General features: G+C 34.8%; 1 protein-coding gene across 1 annotated transcript in view; it reads left to right on the top strand.

Annotated features, from left to right (window-relative positions):
- ZNF654 (zinc finger protein 654) overlaps positions 1-22,414 on the top strand; it is an 86,513-nt gene that overhangs the window by 57,982 nt on the left and 6,117 nt on the right. Inside the window, exons 4-7 of the mRNA XM_046001624.1 lie at positions 5,582-5,717; positions 8,341-8,543; positions 9,197-9,336; positions 18,601-18,742. Coding sequence (XP_045857580.1) covers positions 5,582-5,717; positions 8,341-8,543; positions 9,197-9,336; positions 18,601-18,742 — 621 coding nt within the window. The remainder of the gene's footprint in view (positions 1-5,581; positions 5,718-8,340; positions 8,544-9,196; positions 9,337-18,600; positions 18,743-22,414) is intronic.

The raw sequence follows: 22,414 nt of genomic DNA, 5'->3' as shown, positions 1-22,414 counted from the left end.
TGCTAATTTAAGTAACATTTACAATTACTACTTAAGATTTTTAAAATGTATAAAAATGTAATCATGTATTAAACAGGGAACAATTACTAACATTTAAATATCCATTTAAATTGAATTGATATAATCATGTATTTGCAGCAATGTAGATGTCAAAACGATAGGTTTAAAGAAATTTCTTTAAAAGTTTTATTTATTTAAGTAATCTCTGGACCCAACATGGGGCTTGAACTCATGACCCTGAGATCAAGGGTTATATGATCTTCCAACTGTGCCAGCCATGTGCCCCTAAAGAAATGTTTTATTTATACTGCTATCTTAATAAAATGCTTTGTGATCAACATTTTGAGAACTTCCAAAGATTTATTGAGGAGAGAGAAGAAGAAATTAATATGGTTATCTAAATGATAGCAGATGAAGGTCTACACTCGGATATAAACAGTAGAAATAACAGGAAGAAGCACATCAGATAATAAAGAAAATTGACATAATATTAGGATCAGTAGAAGACAGTGAGTTTTATATTAGATTCCAAACCCAGTGTAAGAACAAACAATATGTAAAACCAGGACTCTCTAGACTTCTGATAGGACAGCTATCTAGGTTTTAAAAATATATATACATATCAATACACGTACATTTTTTTGCGTACATTTACTAACATTCTATACATTATGAAACATAAAAAACATTTTAAAAAGATAAAAGTAAAATAATGTTTTAACAGTGTAAAAACTAATGACAGAAGTGTGACTGAATATGTTTTTTTTTTAAGATTTTATTTATTTATTCGACAGACAGAGATCACAAGTAGACAGAGGCAGGCAGAGAGAGGAGGAAGCAGGCTGCTGAGCAGAGAGTCCGATGTGGGGCTCCATCCCAGGACCCTGGGATCACAACCTGAGCCGAAGACAGAGGCTTTAACCCACTGAGCCACCCAGGCGCCCCTGAATATGTTTTATTTTGAAAAATTTTGACACTTGGTCATATAATAATTCAATCTGATTTTGGTTCAGTTTACTCTGATTGGTTTTAATAGCTGTCATAGGTGAAAAAGACACCTTTTGGTAGATCTAAACAAAATCTTGTAAACTATGATACTCAGTTTTAAATTCCTTCCACCAAATTTAGAGTTGTTGAAATGTGACTAGTAAATTTCTGTTGTTATGGAAATCAGTGTTTTCTTGATACCATTTTTAAAATATGAATTGAAAACCTATTAAAATGCTGCAGTTGAAAGGTTTTTTAATTAAAAATTCTAGTGTAAGTTTTTTAAAGTCACATACAAACATAGGTGACATGCTGATTTTTGGTAACAGCAAACATGTAAAAATGCAGACAACTTCCAAACATTCATTTAAAATCATTTTCTCCATGACCTCTCTCTGTCAAATAAATAAATAAAATATTAAAAAAAAAAAGAACTTTCTTTCAAAAAGCAGTAACCTTTCCACTGTTACACTGTCTTCTTTATATGGGCAAACTCAGAATGATTATTTTTTTTAAAAATATGTAAATATTCCTTAGGAACTTATCACAGAAAAGAACACCACATGTGTGATATTGTCTTTTGCTGAAAGAAAACTATAACATCTTTAAATTTTGCAGCTTTTTGAAATGCTTTGCCATAAGATAACCAATGACAGTGTGATAAATAAAAGATGATCACATCTTATTTCCAAGTATTGTAAAGATTTTACTTTATTTTAAAAGCTCTGTTTCTACAACATTGACTACATTGAAGACCTTTTTAAAATATTTTTGCTTTGATTTGCTATAATAGCTTATTTTATGAATGAATTTGACATGGTATTCTATAATTTACTCTGGAACCTGCATTTCATTCAAAATAAGATAAATACTGCATAGTGCTTCTGATTCCATGGATTCCATAAAACCCTATTTTAATTAAAAAGTTAATTATTGAGAATATATCTTCTCTGGTATACCTTTCCTTTCTTGGCTCTGTTTGAAGAAGCTTTTAATTACCTAAGAAGTGAGATGACAACCTTTCATAATTCAGGGCCTCCTTTTACATGATAAATACTAGACGAGTGGACTGGTACTCATTTTCAGTACTGCAAGAGAAGGAATTAAGTTTATTATGGATTGAGGTAGCTAGTAGAGGCTTCTCAGGGAAAAGTAGGACTATGAGAGGATAGGAAAGGATTTAGAATGGTTTATGGGAAGGTTTAGATACGGTTTATAGGAAGTTGAAGGAGAAAGAGAATGATAATGAGAAAAAGTGTAAGCAAGATAGTGCATGATGAATCTAAGAGACATGGATGAGATGAAGCTGGAGGAAAGGATTAATATACACTATGTGAATGAGTTAGGAAGGTACATCCAGAGTTCCTTAATTATGAAGTTGGGGCATTAAGAATTTTATGCTATTAAAAAAAAAAAAAAGAATTTAATCACCATAAACTGCCAGAGAAGAGTTCAGATCAGGTATATGGTATGGCCAGACAACTGGTGCCAGTTCTAAAGAGGCAAAAAGTTCAGGTAAGAAAATTCTTCTGAACAAAACATTAAGCCCATACATTAAGCAATAGATTCTGAAAAGAGTCAGGGAAGGAGTTGTGTTTTCTCTCTACCTTTGGCAAAAACACAAAGTTGAAAGGAAGTTTCTGAGGGAATTACGTTTAGCACTTTGTGGTGGATATCAACAATAGAAGGCTAAATAAAGGATTAGGTTAATACATAGGTGCAAGTTTTTAATTAAACATTCTAAAAAATATATAATATGTATATATAGGAAAGATAAGTTATGAATTCTACAGTGATTTAAGTGCTTCCTTTTTTTACTTTCAAGGCTTTTAAATTACATTTCATCCATAGAAGCCACCATATTATTTAAGGATTGTGGAGCCAAAAGATAGATACAGACTTACTTGTTCTCTTTTATTCCATGTCTTTTTAAATACACCAAAATGAAATCTTCATTTCATCCCTCTTTCCTATCCAGAGCTATTTCTTATAAAAGTGGTCTCCAAAATATGGTGCACTTGACTTATGGTGCACGTACACAAAGAAACAAAACTCTACCTTATAATCTTTATCTTAGAAAAATGAACTTAAGCTAATTGACCGATTTTTAATAGAAGGGTTGATAGGAGTACAAGTGTATAATTTCTAGTATTAGCATTTATGAAAATATACTCTAAATGTAGGTACAAAAAGTATGCCAAAGTTGACTATGGGGTGGGGCTTATTAAATACACAGTTTATCAGGGCTTTCCTCTAGAAATTTTGATTTAGAATGTTTGAATTGGTGCCTGGTAATCTGTTTTTTTTAACAAGACCTCCAAGTATTTCTTACTTTTCAGCCATATTTAGGAAATTAGCAATAGATCTATTGTACCATATCTTGATGTAGCCCAAGTCCAGGTATAGGTCCCACAGTGCTAATGGTTGTATGACTGGTACCTTACCTACTGTAAGACAGCTAGAAAGATGGGTTGTCCAAGAGCTCAGAAGCAAAGCTAAAGCTCAGCAGTGATACAGGGCTAGCATCCCGCTCAACTTATCTCTTGTGCTTTTATTGGACCCAAAACCAGCTTAACAGTAGTTGAATTTTAGGGTAGCAGTATGTGTGTCTAGAGTAATTTAGAAGTTTGTTTACCTTTAGGTTTGAAATTGATGATTATTTTAAATTATAAATTGTTACCACAGATTTTTACTATGTTCCATGTGTTTAAAACATATCATTGCTGCTCAAAAACTTTACACCTTATTTTTATGAATACTATAATGTGCTGACACATGGAAATGCAGAAAATAATTTTATGCTAAGGCATTTGGGAATGCTGAGATAAATTATTCATCCAAGTTGTTAAAAAATACTAGAAGAAATACTATTAAGTGCTTACTATGTGCCAGGCACTGTACTAAGCACTTTTCAGTACTTTATATTTAAACCTCACAACAATCCTGTGAAGTAGGTGTTTCTAGTATATGTTCTGCAGATGAGTTAACTGAAGGAGCACAGAGAGGTTAAGTAACTTGCCCATTACTTACACAGTTTTTGTTTGCTTGCTTGCTTGCTCATTTTAATTTGGAAATACTCTAGAAGATAAACTTTTAGAAGATAAACTTACTTTCATGTTATGACTTAATGATCCTTTGACTTCTTTGACTAAATGATTCTTTATCTTGAAACTTGTTATTTCTTCTACTGCCTTATTGTCTTATAAAACAAATAAAAGCTCTTCTTGTGTAGTTTAACAAGGAATAAAAAGTGGCATGTAGGTACCACTTTGTAACATTCAAATGATGAAAGAACATGACATATAAAAGCAAAGTGTTTATGCCACTTCGAATATGTAGCCTGATTATTTATGTTATAAGTAAGATTTGTAATGTTTTATTGTTTTATACTGAAGCTTTGCTTTGTAACTGTTACTATGTTTTTAGCATCTGAGGGATTTTTTGAGCACAGAAATTTTGGCAATTGTGTTGTAATGTGCAATTTATTCAAATTTTAACATTGCCAATTTCAATATCTAATTCTTTTCTAAGGCTATAAGCCCAGTTTATGCATTTAAAAAAAATAAATGTAGTCATACCATCACTAGGTTTTCAGTTAATCTTTTAAAATTAGCGAATTAAATTTCCTGAAACATTTTCAAAAACAACAACCAAGGTGTATAATGAATTTTAAAAGCATAATCAAACAATTAAATTTTATAAATCTAAATCTAATAAGTCATATTTTTAAATTCAGTTGGCCAAGTTCTCCTAAATATTAAGATTTGTTTACAAATTAAACTTGTTACATAATTTATAATATAATCACGAATCTAATATAATGGATTCTCTAAAAATATTTCAAACATCTTTTAAAAAAATCCCAGAAAATGTATAGACAAATTATCAGTCAATGCCCAATTTATCAGTGCATCTTTATCATAAAATGAATGCAAAGTTTTGTATTATAGGTTGGATTCATTCCTTCAGTCTGCCATTTGTTCATCCCAAGACTACAAATCTGCTAACACAACAAAATGCAATAGACTTTCCATCTTCCAGTCTTCCAGCATAACTTAAGAGTATACATTTGCGATCAGAGCAGGGGACCTGTGTCTACGTGCCAGCCATAGTCTGTATTGCACAGGGACCCTCTACCTCCTTTTTATAGTCAGGCTCTTGCTTGCCATTGTTAACAGACGTTTTAAGAGCCCTCACATAAGTTTAACTCAACATTTCAGTTTTACGTTTTTGCAACCTGGTTCTTTTCCTAGAAATGATGCATCCTCTAAGTTTTTTTCCCTTACATTTCGCAACCTGATTCTTTTCCTAGAAATGATGCATCCCTTAAGTTTTTCCCTTGGGTTACACTTCATCCCTATTATAATTGGATTTTCTAAGTCCAATTATGTAAAAACTCTGTAACCTTTGGCATTAAAGCCTATTTGTGTACTGATGGGGTTTTGACACCCTACTTAGGTTACTATAGCAACCCTTTCTCTTTTATAATTTAATAGCTGCCTCATTGACCATCAGTCATTTTATTGACAAGGATGATCAAGTTTAGTTTTTAACCCCTTAAATTCACAAAGCCAAAATGATTTTTCTCTCCTAGGAATGCCAGAATCACCTCCGCAGATATGGAAATGTGAATCTGGAACTGGTGACTCGAATCATTAGAGATGGTGGCCCATGGGAAGATCCAGTGTTGCAAGCTGTTCTTAAAGCCCAGCCAGCATCTCAGGAGATAGGTACTTCAGGAGACTCAAAATCCAAACCAACATTTGTGAGAAGCAAGCGCAACTTATTTCTAATTAGAGCAGTAATAGTGATTTTTCTTTATCTTCTAATAGTGAATAATGTATTTTCACATGAAGTGTGTTTAAATTGTTATACTAACCTGGCCCAAGAATGACTTTGACACCAGATTAGGTACATTTATTTCCAGTAGTTTCCCGTTTATTCTAATGGGAATTCAGAGTGTTAACACTTTTACTATCCAGATGTTACTTATAATTTGTTTTTGCCACTTGTTATATTTTAAAAATTATTTAAGTAGGAACAAACACCCTTAAAAAATCACCCTGCTTAAGCACATGGAATCTTCCTTATACAGGAAACTCTGTGAGGGCTGAATTCTGCCAGTTTTTATCACCACTACTGCATATCCTCTACCCAGCCCAGAGTAGGTGGGACAGAGTAGGTGCTCAATATAAGTATTTGTTAACTGAATGAATGACCACATGATGAGTGCATTAAATGAATGCTTGACTATTTGAATGAATAAGTAAATTTCAATTCCAAACACTCTGGAGCAGTATTTCCCAAACTTCATCCATTAATGGAAGTTCCCCTTAATGCCCTGCGTACTTCTTTGACATTACCTCCTCTTCAACCTAGATCCTCAGTATTTTCTGTGGGCCAAAATTTCCTTTGAGACAATAGGCTCTGTCAATTACTTCTAGTTTATTCTTTTTAAAAATGTTTGCCATATTATTCCTGAGCCCCAGAACATTTTGGTCACCAAACTTAGAATGTAAACTCAGCAGTAGTATAAGCAAAAAAGTATGGAGAACATTTGAAGGCGTGGAGAGCCCATGAAGTGCAATTATAAGATGGCCAGAGGGAAAAGACAAGACCCTAGCCTTGGAACCATTCAGACCTTGGTCTGGACCTTACTCTACATCACATTTTATGCTAAGCAGGTTAGGATCTTTCCATTTGTCTCAGGTTAAGGGTTGGGGGGGGTAGGGGTCTTTGAATACAGCTGAGTGGAGAAGGGGCTATGCTTGTGCAGCTTAAGAGCAAGCCAACCCCAGATACAAATGTGGAGGACTGTGACAGAAACATGGGAGAAGAAGAAGAAAGAGAGAAGACCAGAAGTAGTGCAAAGTGGTGGGATAAGGAGGCTACGGTAGATATGATACTGGTTTAGTGGTAAATATCCAGGGGATACAAAGGAGACTGGAACATGATGTGAGGGTTTCTGAAAGGAATAAAAACCTGAGGAGGGAGGAAGTTGGAACTGAAGAGAAAGAGTTGGACCATTGAGGAAAAGTATTAAGAGTCCATATAGGGAAGGCAAGGGTAACAGACTGAGGAAAACTATGAGGAGACTGGGAAATGTGGCCAGAGCAGACAGGAGCGAGACAGAGTTTCAAAAGGAGTGAGAACAGAGGAGAAGAAGTTTGGACTTCTGGGGTAGCTTTGAGGTTTCTCTGACAGAGCCGGAACATTTCTGTTGTTGGTTGGTATAAGGGCTTTTGACATCTCTCTCTTTCTAGTCCTTATGTACATACTTTCATACTTGTACATACCTTATGTACATACTTTCATACTTCACTAACATACTTCACTTTGGGAAAAGCTGCTCTAGAGTCTGATAAATATGGATGACTCTCCTCTAGTTGGTGACTTTTAGGGTAAAGACCAGTCCAAAGTTTATCTTTGCATTAATTATACAAATCACTATCTGCTTATATCATGTATAGTAAACAGAACTGCACGGCAAATGTTGAAGCCCAAATAAAACATTACTCATAGGCATTTTAGGAGCTAATGATTAAACATCACAACTAATAAAAACACTTTAGATTTGAAATTTGGATCCCTGTTCCTGTTCTACCACTTATTCTTTGTCCTTGGGCAAGTCATTTGACCTCTCTGAGACTCAGTTTTGTGATCTGTTAAAGAAGTACTACGATATGATACCTGTCATAGGTTGTTGTTAGGTCTAAATAAACTTAGTTTATAGATTATAGATAAAAGGTGTTTATAGATTTTTAAATTGTGTAAAAGAAAAAGTATTAATTAGTAATTTTTCTTAGTGACATATGAGCATATATTAATAAGCAGTTCTATTTGGCACTACTTTTGACCTAATTTTTTGTTAAAAAGTAATAAAATATATTACATTTTCATTAATTCAAATTACTTTTCTCTGTAATTAATTTAAATCAATGTGGTTTTAATGATAGGAGTCAGCCTTTTAATCTTAGAGTCGTGAAAATATTAGGCAGTAAAAAAAAAGTACATAATAGACTTGAAATTCCAGACCCCATGTTATCTGAAACATTTTAACATATTAGTGAACTGAAAAGAGAATATTTCATTTTATTTTCTTTTTAAATTTTTTTCACTTTTTAGACTGAAAAGAAGTTAATAGTTCTTAAGCACTGTTTTGGTGTTCCTCTTATTTCTGTTTTTCCAATTATATAACTGAGTATTCTTGTCACAAATAAACTCCTACTAAGCAATATGCTATTTAATTAAATAACTACTTAATCTACTTAGATACCACATGTTAGTGGTAAAGTTTCAGACAACTTTGAGAATCTTAAGAGTAATAAAGACTCTGTTTTCTTTTTAATATAGTGAACAAATATTTAAGTTCTGAAAATCCACTGTTCTTTGAACTACGTGCCAGATACCTAATTGCTTGTGAACGCATACCTGAAGCAATGGCTCTTATTAAATCTTGTATAAATCACCCAGAAATCAGCAAAGACTTGTACTTCCATCAAGCACTCTTCACATGTCTGTTTATGTCACCTGTAGAAGATCAGCTATTCCGGGAGGTAATGTTTGAGATTATGTTTGCCTATTACTATTTTAACCTTATCAAAAATAAGAAAAGTAGCCCTTTCTTGTTAAATTTCTTTTGCAGTAACACCAGAGATTTTAAGATTACATTATCTAGACGTGTTCTCATTGGCACCATTCTTTAAGCTCCTATTGAATTAGATAATCTGATATTAACAAATGATGCAATTAACAAAACATTCATCAATAAGCATTATTCATGGTGAGCTTCTTGTGATAAGAGGTTAAATAAAAACTGAGAAGGATTTTTAATAAAAATTTCAGTTAATTTTCAGCACTTTTTTTTCAGCACTTTTTAAGATACATTTTTATGCCTTTTAAATACTAAGAAATTAAATGCTCCTGTCTGTATTTTGTTTTTTTTTTTTAAGATGAAAGAATTAATCTTTTCCTAATAATAGAACTTACTTATCTACAAGCTGTGGACATTAATGAGATTAAAAATAGTCATAAAACTGTAGGTTCTCTAATGAAACTATGAAAATATTTCTGTGTAATTCATCATTGTCTTTGTAGAAGAAAACCAGAAATTTAATTTTTTTCCTGAATGTTAACTCTACACATTTAATGCAGTTAGCTTTTTAGATATTTTTAATGATATGAACTTCTTTTTCTTTTCCTTTTATAGCATTTATTGAAAACTGATTGTAAAAGTGGGATTGATATCATCTGTAACACTGAAAAAGAAGGCAAGACTGTGTTAGCCTTGCAACTCTGTGAATCCTTTCTTATTCCACAACTCCAGAATGGAGATATGTACTGTATCTGGTAAGTGTTCCCAATACAGAAACTGAGATGGGGAACAGAAGGAGAATGGTTAGCCGAGTCTTGACTTTGTTTTTCAAAAAGTTATGTGAAAATGTAAAGTCGCTTTTTAAAAATTTACTGTGCTTGAAACAACAGTTCGTTGTAAGACCTAAAAAAGACAATGACCATGTACCAGTAAATGACAGTGTAAATGTTTAAAGTATGTATTATAATGAAAGAATTGTATTTTAAATTAAATGTGAAGTGTTAGTTTTTTAAGACATTTTTTTAGAGCTGTTTTAGGTTCACAGCAAGATCGAGAGGGAAGTACTGACATTTCTCATTATATCCCCATCCCCATCCATGCATAGTTCCCCCATTATCAGCATTACTCAAAAAACAAAACAAAAAACGATACTCACCAGAATAATATTTTACTTTTTTTTTAAATCAAGGATGAACCTACAGTGGTATATCATAACCACCCAAAGTCCATAGTTTATCTTCGAGTTCACCATTCGTGTTATATAATCTGTGGGTTTGGATAAATGTATAATAAAATACATCATTTTAATATACAGAGTATTTTCATTGTCCCAAAATTCCTCTGTGCTTGACCTATTCATTTCTCATCTCCCTTCCCCTCCCTCACCTCTGGAAACCACTGATCTTTTTACTATTGTCATTGTTTTGCCTTTTCCACAGTATCATATAGTTGGAATAATACAGTATATAGCCTTCACGGGATTGACTTTTTTCATTTAGTAATATGCATTTAAGGTTCCACCATGTCTTTTCATAGCTTGATAGCTCATTTCTTTTTAGCCCTGAATAATACTCCATTGTCTGGATGTGCCACAGTTTATGCATACATTCAGCTACTGAAGGACATCTTGGTTGCTGCCAAGTTTTGGCAACTACAAACAAATAAAGCCGCTATAAATATCCTTGTGCGGGTTTTTGTGTGGACATAAGTTTTCAGATCCTTCGGGTAAATACCAAGGAGCATGATTACTGAAATGTGTGATAAGAGCAGGTTTAGTTTTGTAAGAAAAAGCCTAACTTGTCTTCCAAAGTGGCTGTACTGTTTTGTATTCCCACCAGCAATGTATGAGTTTTCTGTTGTTCATCCTGTTGCCAGTGTTCCAGCATTTGGCCATTCTGATAGGTGTGTAGTGGCGTCCTGTTTTAATCTGTATTTCCCTGATGATACACAATATGGAGCATCTTTTCATATGCTTGTTTTTTATTATCTGTATATCTTCTTTGGTGAGGTGTTGAGTTTTTTTGGCCCATTTTAAATCAGATTATTAATAAATTTTCTTTTCGCTGAGTTTTGAAATGTCTTTTTCTCTATTATGGATAGTAGCCCTTTATCAGATACGTCTTTTGCAAACATTTTCTCCCAATCTGTGGCCTGTTTTTAATTCTCTTTTTAATTTTTGAACAGAGTCTAGATTATCAATTATTTCTTTAGTGGATCATGACTGTGATGTTTTAAAAAGGCTTCCATACCCAGGGTCATCTAGGTGTTCTCTTACATTATCTTCTGGGAGTTTGATAGTTTTGCATTTTATTTTTAGGTCTGTGATCCATTTTGACTTAATCTTTGTGAAAGGGATAAAGTGTGTGTCCAGATTCCTTTTTTTTTTTTGTATGTAGATGTCCAGTTGTTCCAGCACCATTTGTTGATGAGACTGTGGTCAACTTCTATTGTATTCCCTTTGCTCATTTATCAAAGATCAGTTGACTCTATTTATGTGGGCCTGTTTCTGGGCTCTCTGTTCTGTTCCCTTGATATATTAGTCTTTTCTTTCACCAATACAACATTGTCTTTATTATTTTGGCTTTTTAAAAAAAGTGGGGTATCATCAGTCCTCCTGCTTTGTTCTTCAATATTCTTCAACATTGAGTTTCCTACCCATGGAAACATGGAATAGCTATCCATTTATTTAGTTCTTTGATTTCATTTATTACTTTTGTAGTTTTCATCTGAGATCATGACCTGAGCCAAAATCAAGAGTCGGACCTTAGTCAGTCACCCAGGCACCCCAGCTATGGGCATTTTTTTGATCAGTACTTTTGAATTTTAAATTCTGAAATACATATTTTTCATTAACCTTCTCTTTAATAGGTAAGCTTAATATTAGTGGCAAATTTTAATAGCGTACAAAGCCTTCATTAGATATTGTCTATATCTAAAGTTTATTTTTCTGAAGAGAGAAATTCCAGTACTAATGTCACTGAAGATAAGAAATTTAAGAAATAAAATAAACCGCTAGTTTATTTAAATTGTTTAACCTGATGGTTACAGCTTGTTAAGTTAAAGTTATAGACTGGTTTGAGAGTGATTGGTAGTGATAAAAATTACCCAGAATAGTGAGTCAAGAGATACTTGGGCTTTAAAAGGATACTATACTCCTAAAAACAGCAATTTTTGTCTTTCAGGAATCAGTCAAATTTAAATACATTTTGCATTTTATGCTTCAGTCTAGTTTATTTCTTACAATAGTTTTTGAAAACTATCACCATAACAAGGTTTACTTCACAGAGTTAGTGAACCACAGTCACCAAGCACCATTAACAAGAAGACATTTCAGTTACCAGTGCTTGTTTATATAGCTTCCCTCTACTCTCCTGATAGCCACACTCTCTACCTCAAGAAAATTTGTCATTTTCATAACTAGTTCCCAGACTACCAGGTCTGTCATACGTTAGCACTCTTTGACCCCATCCATTGCTCCTCAACCCCACCATTTATACAAACAGTCATAAATAGGTACATGTACTAAGCAACCTTAAGGAATTTAAAATCTGTCATACTAGTATCAAGTAGCTCTTTAAAAACTTTAGTAAACATAAAGTCACACAGAGGGCTTGTTATTTAAAGCAGGTTTTCTTGCCTATTCTCAGAGCTTTTAATTGCATGGTTCTGGGTAAGGAACTGTACTTTTTTATCTTCCTCTTTGACATTTTAATTATTATGTGTAGTGGTGTGGACCTTCTTGGGTTCGTCGTTTCATACTCTGTGCCTCCTGAACCTGGATGTTGTTAGCTATTATTTCTTCATGTAAGTTCTCTGCCCCTTTCTCTCCTCCTTCTAGGACTCCTAAAATGTAAATGTTTGCTTGGTGTTATCTAAGACATCCCTTATCTTTGTTTTTCAAAACTCTTCTTTTTGCTATTCAGCTTGGGTGCTTTCTATTATCCTGTCTTTCAGACTGCTGCTCTGTTCTGCATTCACTAATCTGTTGATTCCCTCTAATGTATTTTACACTTCAGTTTTTGTACTTTTTAACACTGATTGGTTCTTCTTTTATATTTTCTATTTCTTTGATGAAATTCTCACTGAGTTCATCCACTCCTCTCTCCAGTCTGGTGAGCATATTTATACTATTACTTTGAACTCTTTATCAGTCAGATCACTTATCTGTTTCATTTAGTTTTTTCTCTGAGGTTTTTTTTTTTCCCTTGGTCTTTCATTTGGAGCATATTCCTCTGTCTCCTTATTTGCTTGACATTCTGTTTTTGTTTCTATGAATTAGGTGGAACAGCTGCTTCTACACTTGAAGGAATGATCTGGTGTCTGGTCATCTTTTGTATAGATTGTGTGTGTCTGGTGTCTTTGGCTAGCTAGCTAGAGCTGTGGCTGACCCCCTGTGTACTGGGGTCATGTTGGTGGGAAGGGCGGAGCTGAAGTGGCTATAGACTGGGGTGATGCTGGGTTCTCTGCACAGAAGGTACACTGGCAGAACAGCTGAAGCTGAAGTGCAGGGTGCAGGGTAGTCCCAGGGCTCTCCTGTGTTGAGGGTGATAGCAGATGGTAAAGTGGGTACAGGCTGAGGTGTCCTGGGATACTCTGTGTAGGGGGTTGCCCTCCTGGGGCAGCTGGAGCAGAAGCAGGTTGGACTATGGTGCCCTGGGATGCTGTGCTCCAGGGGTGCCCTGGCAAATTGTCTGGAGCTGTAGTGGTGTGGGCCTGGAGTATTTCCTTTGTGCTTTGTGCCTGTGTTACCTTGTCAAGTAGTCTGGAGCTATAGTGAACACTGACTACAGGTGTGCTGGTGGGCACTACACTGGAGCTGCCAGTGGGACAGTTGGGGCTGGTATGGGTACAGGTGGTAGAGTGCCTGGACCATGTACCTATCCATGCTATCAAGGTGGTTGGGGAATGTAAACTGTGGTGCTTGACAGCCTCACTGACCTAGAGAGAGTGTTCCAGCCATCTCCTGTTTGGCAGAGTTCTAGGGATAGATCCCTTATATTCTACTTACCCTTTTAAACTGCAGCTGTGTGTGTGCGTGGGTGCACGTGCATGCAAATGAATCCGTTCACAGACCCTCAGTACTACTCCCCACTGCAGTGCACAGTGTTGGGAGTGGTAGTTCCCTTTGTTAAATGTCTCTCTTTTTCTTGATAATCTCTATGTGGTCTCCCTATCTTTTGTTGTGCAGAAGTTGTCCAGTCACTCCTCAGTTCTTCAGGAGGAATTGCTCTATAAGTGGGTATAGATTTGGTGTGTCCCTGGAGAAGCTGAGTTCAGGGTCTCCCTACATCGCCACCTAAATTCTTAAATATTTAAAACAGTAGCTTGAAGATGGATTTAAATGATAAACACATTTAATATACTTACTTCATAGATTAAAATATTCAGACTCAGAAATACAGGGTCTAGAAACTAGTGGGCTTATCTTCTAGGGGAGTATATTTTTAATTGATTATGCAAATTAGTATTAAAAAGTTTACCATATCAAGTAGAATTCCAAATAGAGGGGATCAGGAGACAGTGGTAGGACATATAATTTGAAATAGTTTTTAAAGTCTTACTCTTCCTTTCCTTCCTTCCTTCCTTCCTATCTATTAGAGAGGGGGAGGTAGAAGGGGGGAGAGGGAGAGATAGAATCTTAAGCAGGCTCCACACCAACCCATGTTTCAGTCTCACAACCCTGAGATCACGACCTGGGCCAAAATCAAGAGTCAGAGCACTTAATCAACTGAGCCACCCAGGCGCCCCTAAAGTATTATCATTTTTTGATATGTAGTTATAAACAGAATATAGTCATGACTATTATAGTAGATCTTTTCCTATGGGGAAAGGAGGAAAGGAATGTTCTGATTCTGGCTATATTAAGCTATTTAAATGGGCTATCTTTAGCCTTTTCATTTTAAAAAACTCGTAAGTAAATTGGAATCTCAAGTATATAAAACAAACAGACCAAGAAGATACTCTATTTTCTTCTCTTGGCTAACCATTTTACTCTGTAAAAATAGAAAAGTGCCTAACTTTCCTGCCACTGGCACCCTTTAAGAATAGAAGCTGGGTATGCAACTCCCAGCTGCCTAACTGTTCCTTTATCCTTCCTTCTGAGTAGGCAGAGTTCTGATTCCTAGCTCTCTTATTTCTTCTACCTCTCCTCTGTATTTCTGAATTGTTAGGGTCCTTTTTTCATGCTTCTAAAAATTGATTTCTTACTATAATTGAAGAGCAGGATTCTTTCCAGCCTATAAGGTCTGTGTGGTCTATTTCATTTTGGCCTTCCCTACAAACCAGCTTAACCTCATCTCCCCTCTCTGTGGACAGAACCTGATCCACAGCTCAGTTTTGCTCTATATGAAGCCAGTGGAGCAAGTTACCAACCCCATTTCTCTCACCACTGCTGACAGCAACTACTAGTAATAATAACAGCAGCTACTCATATGTACTGAGTGCTTACTATAGTCTATACTTTGTATATGCATTCCTTCTTTATTCCAGTAATCTTATGGAGTAAATACTATTATGTCCAAACCATGCAACTAGTAAATAATGAAGCCAGGATTCATACCCAGGCAGCCTAACTCACAGCTTCTTCTATTAAATACTACTTACTACACACAGATCAAATATATATATATAAAAGCATCTATGTTTTAAGAGTGACTGGAGGTCCTGTTATACCCTGCATTCTCTGCAACTTGTCGATGATTTTATTAGTAGTTAGCTACCTGGGAAATGTGTTTGTACACTATATAAGTGCTGTGTTTTCTAAAGGACCCTCTGTTTGAAAAGAAAATATAAGCTTCATAAACAGTGTTTGCTCATAAGCAAAGAAGACTATCACTAGTTTTCAGGATGTTTATTTTCCTTCAGAATCTACTGTATAAGTAAAACCTGAGAACCCTTTGTAAATTCAGTCAAAATGGAGCTTCATAACCAAATCCTGAGATACCTGCTTTGCTTGCTAGAAAGCTAAAATCCATATTGGTAGCCCTTTCCTGGTAAATTTACTAGGATCTTGAGATTACATTTTATTCACCAAGTTTCATCTGAATTAACAGAAACAAGGGGAAATAACATCTCCCTCTTCAAAAAAGAAAACTAATAATAATATTGTACCCTAAAGATGTCTATTAGGAGTCTCCAGCTTATTTTTTGGAGCAAGTTGGAGAATAAATATATACATTTCTAATATGTTAAATATCTATCTATGTAAAACTGAATGCAGTGGAATACTCTCCCATAACTTCCAACTATCATTTTTTATTTTTTCTCTTTAAATCAGTTGCAGAGATATGGCATGTCTTTTTTTTTTTTTTTTTTAAAGATTTTATTTATTTGACAGAGATCACAAGTAGGCAGAGAGGCAGGCAGAGGGCAGAGGGAAGCAGGCTCCCCGCTGAGCAGAGCGCCCAATGCGGGGCTCGATTCCAGGACCCCGAGATCATGACCTGAGCCGAAGACAGAGGCTTAACCCACTGAGCCACCCAGGCACCCCTGGCATGTCTTCTTAAACAGTTAATGTGCTTGCCTTCTATCTCTTCCCTTTGCTTATAAAATACCCCTTATTTAGAGTGTCCACCATCATCTCATTCTATGTCTCCAATTTCCCTTAATATAATTTCTTAAGAGACGCCCTCTAAATGCTCTTAGGATTTAGGAATACATTTTTTTTTACCAGTTTCTTAACTACCAAATACTTATTGCATAAATCTCACAGCCTGGTACTAAGACTATAAAAATAAGGAAAGAATATAGGAAATTAGTCATTTATTAAACATTAAACATATATACTAGACATTTAGACATTTTATCTAGGTGTTTTCACTTACCTCTCTCAATTCTTTTTATGTATAAGAAAACTATGGATAAAAGAGATAAAAGCCACATAGGTAGTAACAAAATGGAGTTGGGATATATACTAGTCAGTTTGCAAGTGATAGCATCCTATGTCTAATTAGTTTAGGGAATAGGTATAGTGCATGGAAAAAATACTGGGGTATGACCAAAAAAAGGCGGGCAGGGATATAGTAGGTCCCCAAATATAACTGCTAGCAGGGACACTGATTTTTCTTCTCTGCGACTGACTTCTCTTCTGTTGCAGATCAGAAGGAAAGTCAGCAGTCTCCAGGCTTCATAGTTTAGAGCTGAGAACATTCCAGGGACTCTGGCCTAACTGGGGTCAGTTTCCTACCCCTGACTTAGTATCTTAAGGATGGTGAGGAGGTTCATATAGGAAGCATGGCTACTGGAATTCCAACCTTGTTTAGTAGGACTACTTCCAGAGAAAGGTGGCTCACTGTGAACTGGGTAGTATCACACTGGTTAGGATATAATGTTCTCTTAAGAACTCTTTTATTCCCAGTCTTATGTTCTTGCCACTACTTCCCCTATATAATGTGTTACTGAGATTTATAATGAGTAATAGTTGGGGGAATAGGACCTACAAAATAGCAATGAGAAACTATAAGAAAGGTATGAAATCAACAAGAGAGATAAGATCTGTTTTGAAGTAGTTACCACTTCAGTTTGGGGTATTCATGAAGGCATTCATGAAGAAGTTACGTGATCAGGACTTTGAAAGATAAGCTCATCTTAGAAATGAGGTACTTTCCAAGTACAGTAAATTATCATAAACAAAATGAGAATAAACAGAGCACATTAACTAATTAACCTCGAAGAGTGCACAGGATTAAAATCCTATCCTTCTACCCCAAAACCCATGTTTTTGTTGCTGTTAATAGTACGTGACATATGGAATACACTGAATGAAAGCATTTGAAAGTCCATTTAGCAACCCCTGCAGAAGTCCATACGTAAGATTAGAGGAGCTAAGGTAGTAGCACTGAGAAAGCATGGTATGGTTGTGGGCAAAAATATAACTGAAATACATAGGCTGTGGGAAATAAATAGATTAGAAACAAACAGGTTTGAGTAACCTTCAGTGTCATTGACTGACCTAGGAAAAGATAATCTGTTTTGCGGGAGTATTATTTATTCCTAGTGGATTCTGGTGATAGACAGCAATTTGAATTGAAATACCCAGGCATGTAAATTGGGAGAGAAGCCAGAGCTAGACATTTGAGAGCAAGGTGTGAAAACTGGTGAGATTTTATGTATGCAAAAAAAAGTGGGGTTGTGGACTGAAACTCAAGAACACCCACATAACCAGAAGGAAATGGAAGTAGAATTTTGGTTTCGTCTTCTGTGTTCCTTGCTATCATTTTCTCTTTTGTGTTTTCTGTATTGTCTAAGTAGACAATGTGCACCTTCATGATAGTAGTCAAGCTATCCTTAGACTTAATAGCTATATGTGTTAGGCTCAAAGTACACTACTCAGTAAATCACTTAAAAAATTTTCATCAGTTATTTTAATACTTTTTAGATTATGATGCTTTATGTCACTTAATACATTTTAAAGATTTATAATTTACTAGCATATGATATCTAAATATACCAGTTATATCTTATGACTTCCTTTGTCCCAAACTCCTGCCTTGTCTATGTAATAGTGGCCATATTTTAGAAAAGAATCTACCTGTGAAATACTTTAAACATAAAATTTCAGAGTCCACACTATAATACCTTACAATTTAACCTATAGTACTTTGGGTATCTTCATAGATTGAAAATGAAAAATAATGACATTTCTTTGCAGAAAGTGTATAAAACTGATCTCTAAATTTACAAGTAGGTATTAAAGACCAAAGTTTATTTTTTTAAAGTAGTGTCATTAATACTGGTTCACAGGGATTAGAATTTATCATGTACTAGAGATGCAGGTTTGTCAGCATATGATGAGGATTCATTCCTTACACTGTGTTACAGTTTCTGATCTCTCTTTTCTTCCCAGCTTCTACTAGTCCCACCCAGGCAACAGAAGTAGCTTGGAGATTAACATAATATCCATTTACACCCACTTTGTATACACTCCAGCCAGGGTACTTACTAGAACTAGCAAAAGATACCTAATATCTGTATTTGAATAAACTGTGTTTTTGATATTTCTCTTTTTTTCTCATTTACAGGGAGTTGATTTTCATATGGAGTAAACTTCAGCTTAAGTCTAATCCTTCAAAACAAGTTTTTGTAGATCAGTGCTACCAGCTTTTAAGAACAGCAACTAATGTGAGAGTCATATTTCCTTTCATGAAAATCATTAAAGATGAGGTAAATAGGATATATTTATCCCTTAATTTTAAATGAATTTTAAATGACGGTTCACCAAAACTTGAATCTTTTATGATAAAATTTATTTGAAGGGAAGGAGGATTTTAAGGCCACATTCTCCATGTATTACATCTTTCCCTTCCCCCAACCTCAAACTTCCAACACGGTACTACGGGTATACATAAGTGAAAATAACTGAAAAAAAAAAGACAGAAAAACTGCCAGTTTGGTGTTACTTAAAATTTAATATGGGAACAACTGTTTCCATAAGAAGCTGTTACCTCTTTTCTTAAATAAGTTTATCACTTTTAAAACTATCCTAAGTCCTGTTTGCAGACTCTTATTTGCAAATTATTACCATAGGTAATACCTGCTCACTTTCACAGAAAAATATAGTTCATAGTTTTAAGTCTGGTGTTCAGATAAAAAGGAACAGTGAATTTTGAGGCGTTTCTGAAGCCTGACACATTTTTAGAGTATTTGTTTAAAGTAATCGTGAAATCCATTACCTGTTTTTAAGAATAGTTCTGAAGTAAGTTCTTCATGGTTCACTTAAAAGTGGGTACAGTTGGCTTTTCCGCGCGGCTACCGAAGGGTGAGGGTTCCTGAGGCTCCGTCGGCCAAGCGGGGCTGGGCGGCAGCGTCTCAAGGCCAGTTGCAGGGCTCTTCGAAGTGCAGCAGAGCCTATGAGGTGAAGGTGAATGAAGGTCATCCTGATGTTTCCCAGAAACTGCTCATAGAATGGCTGTGATAAAACCACAAGGAGCACAACTGCACATAATGAGCGTATAGGTAGCTGCAGATGAATATTCAAGTCCAGAACTGTCATGGTTAAAATTCATTGCCTCAAAGGTGTGCAGTTGGAAGGAAAAATGAAGAATTGGTCAAGAAGACATGAATTGAAACAGATGATAAGATTAATATTTTATTTAACATTGATCACCTCACAATAAATGATGTAGAAAAAAAAAAAGTGGGTACAGTTGTACATAAGACTCTTACATAAACATGAAATGGGATCCTGCAGATCTTTTAACTTTTTTCCCCTCAAATATTAACAGAACTTTGAATACAAAGATAAGAAAGATAAAGCTACCCTACACTTTAGGTAGCTCCATTTAGCTGAATCTCTATGTGGGTTACTTTTAAATATTTAAGAGGAATCCATTAAATAATATATTTATTAAGTTTTTTTATCTATTTATGCATTTATCACATTATCATGTCACTCATTAGGTGTATGACCATGTAGTGATTATATTCCTTTCATATAAGGTTAGCAGCATTGTATTCAAAGTTTTATACATTTCCTATTTACTAACTGGATTCATAGCTTCATTACCAAATAGTAGAATGTCATTCAAATGCATTGTCAAAGTTAACCTCTACCCCCCTCAAAAAGGGAAAAAAAAAGTATGCCATAGAATCCTTTTCAACAGTTGAAGTGCATCAGGATCACCTGTAAAACTTTAAAAAAAAAGTATATTTTTACATAGGATTCTGATTTGCAGCACAAGTTGAAAGATTCTTGTTATAAAAAGTTTACAATATAGGTGAAGTTCATAGCCACCATAAAGCTTTCTTACCTTCATGTCTAGTCAACCTGAGAATATAAGAGGAAAAATTCAAAGATGAAGTAAATATTGAAAAGGTGCTTAACTATACTAAAAACATCTCTACTCATGGAATAAATCATTTACGTGCTCCAGTACTGTGAAAAGAGGCACAAACGATGTGTGAGTTCAGAAGAATGAGACATTACAGATGGTGTATCTGAAAAGGCTTCACAGAGGAAGATGCTTTAAACTGGGTTTTGAATGATAGAGAAGGGTAATACTAACGTGTAGAGGATTTTGTAGTTTACAGAGCATTTTTGCCTCTTTGTATTACTTGTTTTTCTCACAACTCTCCATCGGCATTAATGTGGGGAGGTGTGTGGGAGATGAGGCTACTCAGACTGGAGGAAGTTGCGGAGTGGCAAGTGGTTGGTAGAAATCCTTAAAGGGCTTGCATGCTGCACTGAAAATTAGAACTTAACTCTATAAATATCCTGGAATTGTTGAAGGATTTCAGGTAAGAAAGTAGTCTGTTGTTTGTGATCTTAAAATTTTAGACTTGGGCAATTGAGTACATGATAATTCATGAGTTACGACAGAGGATATGGATAGAACTTAGAAGATAAGGAATTTTGTTTTGAAGCAGACCAGAATTCCCTATATCTGGAAAATCTAGATGGAAATATCTAATTGTAACAGATAATCAGAAATAAGAAATCTGAATTCAGAAAAGGGTTCCAATAGGAGGAAGCCAAAGTCAGTATAACAGATCTGATCCCATTTACATTTGCAAACATTTATTCAGAGGTCACTATAAGCCAGCTTCTATGCTAATGATAGGAATATAAAAAAATGAGATACTATCCCTGTGGTTTAAGAATTCAAAGTCAGGAGGTAGGAGTATACACAGTTACAAAACAATTATGTATGTGCTTTTTATAAATAAGTATAAACTATTCTTAGTGGAAAGAATAGGGTATGTTTAACTCTGTGGGGCCAGAATGAATGGGGAGAAAAACATTCAGAGTAAAACTGATTCTCAAAGAATGAACAGGAAATAGATAGGAATTTACTAGCTAGATAAAGTGGGATTATGGTGTGCAAAATTAAGGTCTGCTTATAGAACTGAAGTAATTATAAGTAGGGTTAGACAGCATGTAAGGGACGATGAAGGCATGAGGCTGGTGGCAGGGTAGTGTTCCTCCCTGTCATCTATATTATACCAGATGCAGGCAGTACACACACACACACACACACACACACACACACACACACACACACTTTTAAAGTCATACTATTATTGTTCTTTTCTATTCACAGAAGTATTTATGTCATTCCAAATCTATTTATCATTTGAGTTGGCAATAAATTCAAGTATAGTTATCTTTGAGTCATCAGTATAAGTTTCAAAGCTTGAATAATTTTCAGATCATTTTCAAGTAGGTTCATTATTCTGATTTTTATTAGATTTTTAAAGATCGTAATTGCCCTGTTCATACACTTTTCCTCTTATGTGGTAAATAATATTATTTAATAAGTAATATTTTTAATGCAGACTTACAAGTTTCTGTAAGCAATTATTTAAAAAATATAGTTCTTTTTAACATTGACAAATGTTAAAATTGATAAATGCTTTAAATACATTTAATTTAGCCTTCTGCCTCAGAATATGAGATGGGTACCTAAAATAAATGGGGCTGGATCTGTTATGAGGCATTTTGTATTATGGTTAGTTAGAATTGTCAAATTTGAAAATTAAATAAATTGGAAGTTAAAATGCTGTCTCTTTCAGATTATTCTCAAGTTAAAAAAGACTTACTTAAATATTAAAAATTGTACATTTGTAATACAATGTTTATTCAGCTTTCATTTCAGAGTTGTATTTTATTTTATTTTTTAAAAAGATTTTATGTATTTATTTGTCAGAGAGAGAGCACAAGCAGGGGGAGCTGTTGGCAGAGGGAGAAGCAGGCTACCTGCTGAGCTAGGAGCCCAATGTGAAACTCTTCCCAGGACCATCAAAACGTAACCTGAGCTGAAGGCAGACACTTAACCGACTGAGCCACCCAGATGTCCCAGATAGTTGTATTTTAAAAGGATAAAAGTATAATAGTTT

This window comes from Meles meles, chromosome 4 (assembly GCF_922984935.1).
Source record: "Meles meles chromosome 4, mMelMel3.1 paternal haplotype, whole genome shotgun sequence".
Taxonomy (NCBI): domain Eukaryota; kingdom Metazoa; phylum Chordata; class Mammalia; order Carnivora; family Mustelidae; genus Meles; species Meles meles.
The sequence above is the reverse complement of the archived record's forward strand: the minus strand, read 5'-3'. Positions and strand labels throughout refer to the sequence as shown.